Source organism: Thunnus albacares, chromosome 10, assembly GCF_914725855.1.
Source record: "Thunnus albacares chromosome 10, fThuAlb1.1, whole genome shotgun sequence".
NCBI classification, from domain to species: Eukaryota; Metazoa; Chordata; class Actinopteri; order Scombriformes; family Scombridae; genus Thunnus; species Thunnus albacares.
Window position 1 is genome coordinate 9,601,014 of NC_058115.1, and position 14,372 is coordinate 9,615,385.

Sequence of the window (14,372 nt, forward strand, 5' to 3'; positions counted from 1 at the left end):
ACAAGCAGAAACACACCCAGGCCTGATTGCCAAGCTCTTCTCGCTCATACACATAGCTAACCGCCGACTATATTCCGTCTGACAACCAGAGACTACGGCTGGCTTTGCCCAGCAGCAAACACTTGCAAGAGCATCAGTCATTCGATTTAGTGTGTAGTTTAGCATGTACAGTAAAAGCAATTGCTCATCCAAGTTCTGCATGGCTGTGTCAGCCTCTAGCTAAGCCACAACTTCTGAGGGATGGGAGAAAGAAAGAAAGGCAGTGGGAGATAAAAGACACCGAGAGAGAAGGAGAGAGGGGAGTAAGAAAGAAGGGGAGAGACAAATGGGGAAAACAAGTGTGAAGGAGACTGAAGGAGAGGGACTTCAGAGCCAATAAAACAAATTTGTGTCTAAGTCAACGTTAGAGTAGAGACTGAAAGCCTGGGGGTCCGACTGCCCTCCCGCCTTTATGCCTGTCGGCCTGTGCTCCACTCTGACAGACAAGAGGTACTAAAGTGTTTTTCTTACTCCCCTCCACCAACCTCTTGAAAGCCACTAATACCGTTGTCATGACTGTTTAAGTGTGTATGTTTACATGCACGAGTGTGCGCGACTGTTGACATTTGCTCGTGTGCAAGTGTGTATGTATGTGTGTGTGAGCAGCTGCAGGGCCTCATGCGGCAATCTCTTGACTAGTATAAACCTCAGGACTTGTCATCAGTCTGACCTTGCTTATCTGGAATGGGAAGTCCTGTTTGGATAAAAGGGATAAAATGACGGAAAGAGGGATAAAGGAAGAGCGGAGGTAGTGGCACGCTTCTCCTGTCTTGGATGATGAGATTTTCAGTATATCCTGGTGTTTATTTGCCAGTAAACTCACTGTCGCTGTCATCTAGTTAGTCACGGAAGAAAGTACACCAAGTCCAACAGATCACAGCTTTCTACTTCACGCGTTTCTCAGTCGTTCTTTCATTTCTAATCACGCCCCCTCTCTTTTTCTGTCAGAGTCCCCCACCCTCTATGTCTATCTCCCACTCGCTGTCTTACTGATCTGGCCCCTTTTTTTTTTTGAAAGCTGAGTCATGTTACAGACAGTCAGAATTGTGTTAAATGAGCAGGGGAACAGCGCCATGTTGGAGTCCCCTCCAGCAGCCACCATCTACCACCAGTGAGAGCTAAAACACTGCAGACAAACAGTGAGTCACAGTCACATACAGCTCAATCTCTGAATCTCTGTGTTTGTGTGTGTTGGTGTGTGGGTGTCCGCATTTATGTGCGTGTGAGAGGATGAGAAAGAAAAGAGGGTAGGTGAATGTGAGTTACTGTGCACGCCCGCATGCGTGTGTGTGTGTGTGTGAGCATGCTCTTGCCAGGTGAACTATTGGAGCTATTGAGGCTATTTTATTACAGCCTCCCTGACCTTCTGGAGACATTTTACCAAAGGGCTGTCTCGCCATTCAGAGCTTTCTGACCAGAGTCTGTCTAGCCATTTAAAGCAATTTTACCAAAGGCTTCTCTGGCTGTTAGAGGAGTTTTAGCAAAGGCCAGCGGGTTTCTTAGAGCTGCATCAGACGACCAAAATAGAGGACTGAAAACAAAGAGAAACTGGACCAATCAATACAGACCCCAATGAGGCATGAAGCAGCTGGGTGAAAGAAGCTGGGGGTGAGGAGCACACACACACAATACTGTATATGTACACACACCGTTTCAAACAAGCACAAAGTCACGCATGCACGCACACACGCACGCACACTCACATACGTACACACATACATTTGGATTCACTGTTTCTGTTTTTTACTCATTTTCCCCCTAAAATATCAAGATTCTTTAAAAGGAGCAGATCATTTTAAACCAATTTTCACCTTAAATTTCTATTCCCATGCAACCCAAGTGTGTTGCTTTTTTGCCGTAAGAGCACTAATCACCACAGTTTACAGTGCGTAAGCTCAGAAAAATGCTTCCATTAATATAAATAAAGAGAAAAACGGGGAAGAAACACAAATGAAGTGCTCATTATTACACTCTTTCTAAATGTGTTAGAAAAAGAAACAGTACAATGGATAAAATAGTGTTTGTGATGCAAATGGTTTTTAAAAATAAATTGCATCATTGATTTTTTTTTTTTTTAAATTTGGTGTAACAATCAAAATAAACACCAATACATTGGCAGATTTTGAATAAATGTGCCCTAAATATATAGTACATATACAAAATCATAGCAGAAAACAGACACATATACACAAACGCAGACACATATTCAGTCTCAGTGTGAGCTATAATTATGCGACAGATTAAAAACATCTGTCGAGACAAAGAGAATAAAGTGCAATGCACAGAGCAAAACACGGCATCGCTGCACTGCGATTGAGTCGCTGTGTGTGACAGCGTTTTTTTTTGTCTCCAACTGAACTGTGCTGAGCCAGAACACTCCTAATAAAAGAGTTCTAGTTTCCAGGCTCTGCTGGAAACAAGTTATAGCAGCCAATCTTACCCACTCAGCATTGCGGAGTAAATTGGTTTCCAGTTGCCCTCCTTGACAGTGCTGCACATTGAAGAGGATCGCCGCTGATCCCACACAAACAGGTGACCACCTGTTCAAAAACTTTCCTTTGGGAGAAAGTAACATTTCATTAGCACCGGGCCGACTCAGCACCTCAACAGCTTCATCCCGACAGCCATCACTGGACTCGACTGACCCTGCGTCTCTACCTCTGAACACAATCTCTGGCCTCCTGCCCACCACCTGCTATCAGAACAGACTGCAAACCCCACTATGACTGCTCGCTCCACTGAGGTTACTATACAATATTGCCAGTCTAATGAATGTACTGCATTCACACAGTATCATTACAGACATCCTATTCAATATTGACTAGTGTTTTTTCCGTAATTTTACATTTGCACTTGTTCTCTGCACCATCTAGCTTCGGGAACTGATGTCAACAAATGTTCAAAACTTTTTAAAGCATTTTCATCCGTCTCACTGCAGCCATCTCGAGGTAGAGTATGCTGTGCAATAGCCTGCAGATTGTGCTGTCTGATTGCATATTGGGTGCAGTTCAGTCTGAATAAAAGTAGCAGATCTTCAGTAGAGTGAATCAGCACTTTTGAAGAATTCCAATTTAGACTTGGACTATCTTTTTATTTTTGGGCATGTCTGTGCTTCTGCACGGGTTTAGCCTCTCTTCTTTATCCTTTATGTCGGCTCACTGAATAATCAGGACAAGGAGCTCTCCACTCCGTCTTCCTACTGAGACATTTTCTTAATTACTTTGCACACAGAGACTGAATGAGTGAATGGAAAATGTGTTATTTTGCCTGTATGAATGACAATGATATAAAATATTTATGTTTATTCTTCTACAGGTGTTAGGTCAATTTCAAAATGACAGCTACTTTCACCAAGTTACTCATAAGATGCAATTTTCATATCACAACACAGTCAGTCCTGATTGGCTGTTGGTAAGAGGGGGTTGGACTTGGCTTTGATGAGCTTAGGTAGAGCTAAGAGAGCTCACTGGAATGACAGGTTTTCATGTTTTAAAAGTTTATTAGCTCCATTTGCTACTAAACTGCTATGAGAGTGAGGAGCAACAGTGCCGAAGAAGGACAGCGCTGGTCATGTGAGGAGCAGTGCTGGATGACCACCAACCAGAGACCAGCGTGGGTCCCTTTTGTCTGACACACACAATCACACACACATACACGTACACATGCGACTGCACCTTGAAGGGTGTGTACAGGGGTTGTGCTAGACAGCCAAACTATAACTACTAATCAGCTGCTTTTGACGATGACCCTGAATCTTTGGTCCCTTTTTACAGCGCTGTCTACAAGAGGAAAGAAATGAATCTGATAAGTGATGCATAACCTTTGTATAAGTTTCAGTTGGTCTCTTGTAACCGAGATAATTCTAGTACAACAGTTGCTTCTGTTGAGTGACTTTGATTCTGTAATGAGTCAGTGTTGTGAAAGTCATCTTTGAAAGTAATTCAGAGAGAGACAGGATGTCTCAGATTCCTTTTCTGAACAGTCACATCCTTTCTTAAACCTTTAAGAGCTACTAGCCTATATCTTTCACCTTGTAACATCTTCACCAGACTTCATCAGATTTTGGGGGAAACTGTTTTTTTTCACATTATACACTTGTGGACATATCATCTGATAACATTATCACTTTTTGTCAACATCTATTTTCATACTGCTATAAATTCACCCTACATCTGCCCTCAACTCTACACTCCTCCGCTCTCTGGAAACACTGGAAACAGTGTTTACAACTTTGCAACTTTGTCACTAGATTTGGCAACTTTTCAGACGCCTTTAGCACTTTTATTTCAAAAAGGAACCTTAGCAACACATCTAGCAACTTTTGAGCAGGCATCAGCTACTTTGTTCAGGTACTTTCATCAGCTACAGCTACAGTTCACATAACAGCTGCCGGTTATGTAAGACGAGAGCCAGATTGAGTCAACCGACCAGCAGTATATCTGAAACAAAAATGAGCTGTAAACTGAATGTGTGAGCCAGTGTGATGAACCACCAATTACTGATCACCTTTGTTTCCATCCTCCCTCCCACACACATACTTGAAGTGCTTTTTTGGCTATTTTAACAAGTAATTCAAAGCTAATTTTCATCCTGTTTATGCCTATTTCTGATTGTAAACTTCTTGTTCGGGTCTAAATAATTGACTAAATATCCAAAAAATAACAGAATAACAGATTTGACAGCACCCAGGACTCATCTTGAGTATCACTGCATTAGTCCACAATTGATTTTACTGTCAAACATGGAATTTGTGAGTACTAGCTTGGCAGTCCCAACCAGAACATTAATTACTGTTAGATCCTGACCAATCCTTTTGCCATGTTGGGAGATTTAACTAATGAAAGAAGTTACTTCTGCTGTATCATCCATGCGTAAAATTATACAAAGTCCCTCTCTCAAATCAGAGACCGTAGATGAAAAACACGCATCATTCCTGCTGCTGTATGATGTCTACAGGTGTTTAATCAACTGCACAAAAAAAAAAAGATCCGACAAGTTGTTGTGGTAAACTCACTAATCAAACAGAACAGTATTGACGTTTCTGCAAACCTCTGGGATTATGCTCAGTGACATGTGGATATTATTGCTGAGACTCTTCCTAAATCATATTATAAATTGTATTCTGATGCTCATTATTCTGCAGTAGATGAAAAAACAAGTAGCGAACTGAAAGAGGCCAAACTTACCATAAATGGAAGGGCTTCCAGTGCCAGTGTCAGATCAATCAGACCTGCCAATCTATTTACAAATTAGTATGTGTATAGTTTTTTCTAACTGAAAGTCTATCCTGCATTTCAAAAAAGCAGATTTTGTTTACTGTAGTTAATTGGTATAGAGAGTAAAAACAACGGCGCTGAGTGGGAATAACTGTCATTCAAATTTAAAAATTCAAAATCATAGTATTTTTGTCACGCCATTACTTTTAAGGCTAATTAAGACAAATTCAAATCTGTCTTCTTTTTTCAGTCTTTTTCTCTTCTTGAAATTCTTGTAAAAAAAAAAAGTTGAATACTATCATAAATCTATAGCCATAACATGGGTGATGATCAACGACAAGATTTATTATGCATCACTGTCATTAGCCAGTGGGTGCACTTTGTTTGTGATGTGTTTGGCTCAAATTAGTGCAGCAATAGTGACAGCAGGCTGTAGCAAACATGGCAATGCCAGTGTTTACCACCTCATTCTGTGGCTGTCAGAATGTGATAGCAGATGCAGCAGCTGAAAGAGTGAAAAAACGGTTACGTATTTCATCGTGTCACGTCTGTGCCGTCTGTAGTCACACATTTTGACTCACAAAATTAGATGCAACACTAGCAGGGGCCTCATTTGTAGCGACCTCTAGCCTCATTTCAGCTGTTACTTTGCTCTCTGCATGTCGTGGTCTGTCGTGTATGTTAAAACCTCGAGACCCCCGAGCCCCCGGGAAGTGCACCGAAAACTCCTCACATCTCCAAAAACGGCAGAGCAAATTAAAATAGGCACTATTTGGATAAACTGACCATGTATTGTGAATCTAAATGGTTACTTTCTCACTTGAAAAAACATTAAAACTTAATAAAGTGACATATTAACAGTCCTACAGCAAAGTTTACCACAACTTTTGGCCTGGTTCAAAATCTCTGCCATCACTGCTCACTGCCAGTTGGTGCAAAATGCATTCTGGGATGCTTGGCTGTCCAAGGCTTTGGCCGACCAATAGTGTAACTTTGTCAGTCAGTCAGTCAGGGACAGATGTGTTTAAAGGTAATTTAAGGTTTAATTATGATGCTCAGGTCTCAACAGATCGTTATAATCCAAACTTCTGTAGGACTTAACATTCATTCACATTCAGCACTCATTCATGTGAATGCATCTCAGAGTAAATGTCTTCCAGGCCTAATATATGGTAGTCATAATGTACGCCCCAGTTCCCAGTCGTACAATAGTTTTTCAACCATAGTCACGGTGGACAACAACATAGAACAGAACAGGCACTTAATTCATGATAAGCTGTAATCAGCTTGGCGCTTTGAGACAGACAAGGCCTGCTAGGACGTCTGGAGGAGAAACCCAGATCAAGAGGGAGCAACTTATTAAAGAACTCTTATTCAAAACTAGCCACCAAGCACATAATTTGATATTTGCTAAGTAGGGTTGCAACTAATGATTATTTTCATCAATTCATCTGTAGATTTTTTAAATTAGTTTATTGAGAAAAATGCCCAAAAAAATTTCCAACTTACATGAAAAATCATATTAAAAATAATGAGAACTTTCACACACTGTCTCACGGCTGAAATAGTTAGATCACAATGTTTTGGTCTGTCTGACCTTCATCAGGTTTTTAGTATCAAATGATAAAAATCATCAAAATCACATTTAAAAATTTGAAAGCAGAATATGTTTGACACTTTATTTTTTTTGCTAGAAAAATTTCTCATGTGGCTAATCGATCAAAATCCTTGTCAATTATTTGAAAAATCATTTCAGCACTATTGCAGACTAGACATATGGTAGGCCACATAAACATTAAAGCTGCAGGAATGAGTCAATTAATCAATTAATTGGACAACTGAAAATAAATGTAACTATTTTGAGAATATGTTAATTATTTGAGTCATTTTTCAAGGAACAATGGCAAACACGTGGTGGTTCCAGCTTCCAAAATGTGTGTGATATTTGGCCTAACATGATTAAAAACTATATTTATTCACATTTTGGATTGTTGGGTGGACAAAACAAGACATTTGAAGGCATCACCTTGGGCTCTGGGGAACTGTGGTGGGCATTATTTGCTACTTAATCTAAAGATAATCTGCAGATTTATTGATAATGACAATAATCATTAGTTGTAGCTATAATAAACACATAGACACACTGAGTTTGACCCCTGTGAATAATGGATAACTTTTAAGGCAGACACTTCAAATTGCCATCAAACTGTGAAAGTAGATTTACTTGAAAGAAAAGGCGTCAACGTAATGAACTTAAAGCCGCTAACGAGTCATTTGGCTCTTTATGGAAGCACCAGGTCCCCTGAAGCACCACGTACTGCACAACAGAACCATAAAGAAGATCTCAGATTAAAGTGTGAACACACTGTGTGTGTGTGTGTGTAAGTGACTGAAATGTTATTTGGAGGTGATTATTTGATTGCAGGGAGCTGGTGTCTTGCTCATTTCACTTGCGTCAGAAGCTTCTCCTTGTTGCCATAGAGATGATTATCTTTCATAACTGACACATCCCGCCCTCTCCTCATATTTGATTCAACAACTGAAGATTGTAACTGTTTAAAACAGCAAGACATTCATTAAATACTCCAATTAGTTTTTTTTTTAACAGCGTGATGGAGCAATAGTAGGTAGGTTTTATGGAGGCAGAACTTAAATGAGGCTTAAAATAGAAAATGAGTTACTGGTAGTGTTGTCAGCAGCAATATTCCTCAAGATTACAGATGCAATCTTAATCTGTCCTCTATCTCTCCTTAAATGCCCCGTTCGCTATCATAATGCCTGCTCCTCATATCTGATGGCCGTGTTGTGCCTAATAACAAGCTACGACTGCAGGAGGGAGGGGTACGTTGGGAGATAAACAAATTAACAAAGCTATTCACAGCCCCTGCAACACCAGGGGGTATGGGAGGAGAGGAAAGAGGGCAGTAAAGAAAGAGAGGGGGACTGCCTTAGCTAATCACAACAGGGGGCATACTCTGCAATCACTTAGGCACAGTATTATCTCTGCAATCATGCATCGTCCTATTGTTGTGCTAATTGGAAACGTTAATTGGAGACATAATATTATTGCCTCATTATTTGCTGGGTTATTTTTCCCCAAATTAATAAACAAGTCACATAACTTGCACAAAGAGCTTTACGGACTGTCAGTAATTTGAGGTTGGTATTAAAAGCTGGATCCAAACTGTCAAATGCATGCTACAAATCATCAATGTCAGATCTGTTTATTGCATTTTAACGTTACATTTCCACAACCTGCTGCAAGGACCTCGCCGTTTACGACACCGGTCACTCTGCGCCTCCACATAGCATGTGGGATAATTTACTAGCTGGGTTACATGCCGAACCACGGTTGACTGCGGCAAACACAACAAAGTTTGGCTGAGCGTCATGAGAAAAGATGAAGATTCAGCCAAATGTAACAGCTGCGTTAAGATGATTTTCACCAAAGGGGGGGAAGCATCTCTTACATTCTGAAATGTTCGGCTCCAGCTTGGCTCGAGTGTAAAGGAATATGTAATATCTTTTTTTTTTTAAATGTTGAAAATGTCTTTATTCAGTCAGCAGCATCTGCGGTATCACACTGACAGACAATACTGCTAGATAAAGAGAGATAAAGAGTAAATTGTGGCTAATAATGTAAACAGAAAGGACTGCAGATAACAACTATTTTCATTATCTATTAATCTGCTGATTATCTCCTCATTTAATCTTTCAGTCTATAAAATGTCAGAAAATAGAAGAAAAAAAAAGCCCATTACAGTTTCTTATATCCCAAGAGCATCCCATAATATTGCTTTTTTGTCTGATCAACACTCTAAAATCTAAAGATAATTAGGTTACAATCACATAAGACAAAGAAAAGCAGCATTTTTTTTTCTCAGAAAAATTGACTTGATTATCGACCGACTATTAAAATAGTCTGTTGATTAACTGACAAATTGTTTGAGCTCTACATGCATGTGGTGGGTCTTGTGCAGTTTTTACATGAAAAAAAAGAAAGAAAAGCAAAACCTACAATGTGATTGTGTGGATGAAAAGATCATCATGGTGCAGAGTGAGTCATCTTTAATACTGAGGAACATATTCAGTATGAAAATAATGAATATTTACAATATAGCATTAAGTACAATAGAATAGCTAGCAGGAGCTGATTTTATTTGGAATTAAGGATCATTCATTATCATGTTTTAAAGAATGAATAATATTTCCTCTGTTTCTTACCAAGGTTTTTATGCTAATAAGAATTAATCAACCTGATTTAATGAGAGTCAAAATCAATAAATACAGCAAAAGTCACCACAGCTATTGTTTGATGAGGATGAGAAATTGCAATGCTACCAGGGGAGATTTTTTTTTTTCCTTTTTTCCTGTCAGTGGCTGTTAATTAATTAATTAAAATGACTGAATCATTATGTAATGAGAAAACCTAATCATCTGGTGGCCCCTGCCTCAACCTCTCCCTTTAGACAGAGACATTAAGTCCATGACCACTTTAATCTTGCATTTGAATATCTTTGATTTACAGGCTAACATATCATCTGTGCTTATTTCCCATACATCTTGGTGCAGTTGCCATGGTAATGTCAACATGGAGATCAATCATTGCCAAGCAGGAGTGGAGCATGACACCAATTAAAAGGTGATGTCGTCTCCAAGTCATCACTCACACTCCTCACTAATGCACTAATTACCGGGGCCGGGACATTAATGGAATAGCATGGTTCAGCCTGGGGATTAATCTGCATGGATTCGCTTGTGTGTGGACGTGTGTATGTGTGATGTCTGTCTGTGATGTGTGTGTGTGTGTGTGTGTGTGTGTGTGTGTGTGTGTGTGTGTGTGTGTGTGTGTGTGTGTGTGTGTGTGATTAATGCGAACCCCCGCCTGCTCCGGCGTGACCTTGAGCACCACCACAGGAGGGAAATGAACTGGCTGGGTGGAGGGTTGGGATATCTGCACTTGGGGCGGTGGAGGGGGAGAGGATGTGCTGAGGTGGAGGGCCGGGCCAAGGTTGAGGAGGAGCAGGGAACTGGCGCAATCGGAGGGGATCGATGAATAAATTTGGTATTTGACTTTGACAAACTCCACTGATGATCGCCCAGACTGCAGTGTGACTCCAGAAATTTCTGTGTGGTTTTTAAGATCCAAATTATTTCCAGAAAGTCAGAATCAATTATAAAAGCTGAGGTGATTTGCATCCATTAGAGACTGCAGTTACAGACAATATTTGAAATACTAGTTTAGTTTATTAGCAAAATAATTAATAATTTGTTAATAATTTGCTGAAGTGTGACTAAAACGAGATGAAAGGGTTAAATAGTAAGATCTCTCCTTAAAGCAGATTGAAGAAAACAATTAAATTAACCAATAAAAATAAAAACATTTTTAAAAGTACAGATAGTGAGGTTGTAAGCTAAGGCAAACCGTAATTGATTAATATCATAAAAACCTGGCTGAAAAAGGTAAAAAAGTAATAAACAGTGTGTTTGTGTAGCTTTGTGTATACGAGAAAGAAAGAGAAAAACATTAAATAAGTTAGCACTAACTGTGTGTGTGTATTCATCACGGAATAATTACCAGTTTTGTGCGCGCTTTGGTCCAGGACAGCTAATTTACAATTTAGAATATTCTGCAGAGGGTCACATTTCAAATTCATTACCTGCTGTTTTAAAAGCCAACTCCTTCAAATAAGAGTGTAAAATTTTCAACGGTCCAACTTTGATCCCCATCGATCCCCTCATCTGTTTTTTCCCTGTATTTTATTTTTACCCTTTGATGCCTGCAGCATTATGTATGTGTAAAATTCCCTGTTAGAGTTTGTTTCTGTATTTTTTATTGATTCTGTTTTGAATTAATTAGGCAGTCTCTTGACAAGCCTCCCAATTTCCTGGCTCCTCCAGTCGTCCATTTTGAAAGAAATTAAATAAAATCAGATCTTCTTGTGCAGCTCCGCGGGACAAACTAGAGGGCTCGGTGGTTGGTGTGTGCTGTAACTCACCGATGACGTATGTGAGCAGCAGGGCCAGGGTGAGAGTGAGGAGCGATGCAGACAGGGCTGTACACTTCCAGTTGCAGCAGCGGTGAGGCTTGTTGAAGGTAAACAGTGGTCTGGTCACGCTGCTGCGAGGCAGGGGCCTGGGTGGAGGGGAGTACACTGTCCCGGAGGTTAGGGGGTAACCCTGCCCGGCCCCTGACAGAAGAGCTGATGAACCAGAGCCCTGCTTGAAGAGGAAGTGTCTGTGGGAGAAACAAAAAGAACAAATTTCATTCCAACCAGTTATTGACTGTTTGCTAAGCCCCGCCCCTCTTAAGTACTGTCGGTACACCTGTCACGCTCTGATTGGATGGTTTTCTGCCCAGTTGGGCTACTTTTTATTTAATTGGGTGGGTAAAATTAAACAAAATAAAAAATATTTGGGTGGGTTGTAATAATTTGAGCTACTTTCTGTACCATCTGTGCAGTTTCTACCACCGAGAAATTAGGTGACTGTTTATTCCAATAAATTGGCCCCTTGTCTCATCCGAGTAGATTGAGATTGACAGGGCACCACGTTCAGCAGGCTCTCACATACAGTGACTGATAACTGCTGACTCTCTAACTAAATGTCATTTAGTTCATTGCAACTAAGTTGAAACTTTTTTCCTATTCCAATTATTATTCTGTCACAGTTCTGTAAACACTTTTAATGTCTGATGTAACATTATTTAAAAGACTTTTGTTTTATGTTATGAATGTTATTATACATTTTTCATTATTGTGAACGTAGTTTTGAGTTTGCCTGATTATACTGATAAAACTGAAGACCAGAGGGGATAGGATCATATATAAAGTATATATAAGGTTCTAGGCATTGATTGGGCTACTTTTTTTGTCAGTCCCATCTGACAACACTGCTTGCACAGCACATATGCTGTCATATGTCAATAGTGGCAGATTTACCCCTCAAACTTTTTGAAACAGTGGCTCTTTGATTTCAGTTTTGACCTCATCATACTTTTAAAAAAAACCTTAGAAGTAAGTGAGTGGATTACTCCAGTGCGGATCTGCTTTGCTTCTGTTTATTTTTGAAACCTAACTAATGTCGTTAGCATTGGTTAATGATATGCTCCTTGGCCTTGGACATGGACATGATAACAATTGCTAACATCCCTTCCTTAGGTTTTGGAAAGGCTAGAGAAAAAGACACCACCCTCCAAACTGTTGAGTATTGCTCTTACTACAGCCCTGTGAACACATCTGTCATGAAATCTTACACCTGTGCCACACCACCTACCTTTACCTGTGCGTGACAGCTAGCTCTCTGAACTGTTGCGGCTCACATGCGTGAGGTATCCACACAGACAGCATTGCTGCTGCGGCACTGCTGCTGCCAGACCTGTCTTTCTACACTGAGATTGCCTTTGATAATGGCCATCAATAATAGAATGTTTCATTTCATTTCATCATGAATTTCATATATATTTAGTTTAGACAGAAAAAGGTTAAGAAGTATATGCTCACTTGAAACAGAAATATCTTTTTTCATGTCTGTGACACATTCTACAGATTGTAACTATAGTGAAAGGTGTCACTTATGTAATGTTGCTGGTATGATGTCAATATGACTATCAACAGATTATTTTCACTGTCTATTTTTGCTGAGAACAGCGCGCCTCACACAGAGAAAATAGGCGACCCGCCGAAACTCTAGATGATGCACCGCTGCAGTGTGGCTTGAGCTGCACCTGAGCCGCTCTGCTCACGTGGGCTGTGTGGCTGCACATGGACACCGAAATGAAAAGCAAGAGGTTCTGCAGCAAACACGTGCTGCTCAGGTAGGCGATGCGGCCCTGGTGTTAAGATTGACAGGCTTGCCGTGCCTAGTTATGATTGTTAAGCTATGATTGGACCATCGCTGTTTGTGGGAGGGTTTAGTGAACAGTCAATTAATTGCTGTCCTATCTTCCGGGCTGGAAGCCGTTCTGCATTGTGTGTCCCACAAACTACCTGCCACCTCTGGGACCACTGTTTGTGTCTTCCTAAATTAAATTATGGTATGAAATTGGAAAAAAAATGGCAGTTACTGTGCAGGCCTATCTAGGACAATGGTTCAGTGCTTCACCAATTAGCTTAGCACAGACATCATCTTTTCTCAGGTATCGAGTATCTTATTCTGATTCTATTTATGCAAATCTACACTCAGTGGAATTCATTCTCACTCTGAAAGCAAGCCTGACTCAAACTCATTTAAAGGGCCCCCAAGGTGGGAGATTTAAGAACAGACCCCTCTTCTGCTATTTTTTAAATGACGCATACAGGCTGGCTCAGGATTCAGATATCACACACATAGGACAGACTGTTCTACTTTGCCTCTGCCAAGATCCAGCCCCCCTAAACCTCACCTGTCGAAACAGCTCTTAGAACTGTCGAGAAGTGCTGTGTGTAATTCAGTTAAAACCCCTAATATCCCACACGTTTGGCTGCATTTGTGTGCTTTTAATCTAAGTGATCTCCTAAATTAGCAAGTAATGCATCATCAAAGATTAATTTGGAAAGCTAAAATCAAGACAGAAAAGTAGTCTGAGTTTCTCCCTAAGCACTGGAATTCCTCTTGCAAGTCATATTATATTCCATAATAAATTCTGGGAGATGAGCAATATGTATGTGACAAATATAAAACAGAAATGATTCATAGTTCGTGCACTATAACCAGTCAAACAATAGAAAACAGTCTACCCACAAACTGCTCATGATGCTCTCAGCACACCATCCTGTATGAGCCACAGAATATGTAACTGAGCTCTTATTCAGTCCAGGTCCTTGATCAGAGAAGAAGCCCAAATTTGACAAAGTGCCTCTCCAGTGCAACATTATGAGCAGCTACTGTAATGCTGAGCAGTGCTGATATGAAAGAGAATGAAAAAGCCCTGGCAGCTAAGGATCAATGACTTACCTATTCCTTTTTTTGACTCATCAAAGTGACTACTTAAGTTATATGGCTGTATTAGTTAAACGAAGATGAGGTTCATTTTCATTATAAAAAAAGAGCGTGTTAGATGGCAGATGATGATAGGAACCTAAGCTGAAGGGCAATTAATCTAGGTAGCATTTCATCTATATTGTGTTTGGATAATGG

At 40.2% G+C, this 14,372-nt stretch overlaps 1 protein-coding gene across 5 annotated transcripts in view; it reads right to left on the reverse strand.

The window, feature by feature from the left end:
- Positions 1-14,372, reverse strand: part of tenm1 (teneurin transmembrane protein 1) — a 189,164-nt gene that overhangs the window by 90,271 nt on the left and 84,521 nt on the right. For all 5 annotated transcript variants that reach the window (XM_044362786.1, XM_044362784.1, XM_044362785.1 and 2 more), the window contains one exon: positions 11,255-11,493. In XM_044362786.1, coding sequence (XP_044218721.1) covers positions 11,255-11,493 — 239 coding nt within the window. The remainder of the gene's footprint in view (positions 1-11,254; positions 11,494-14,372) is intronic.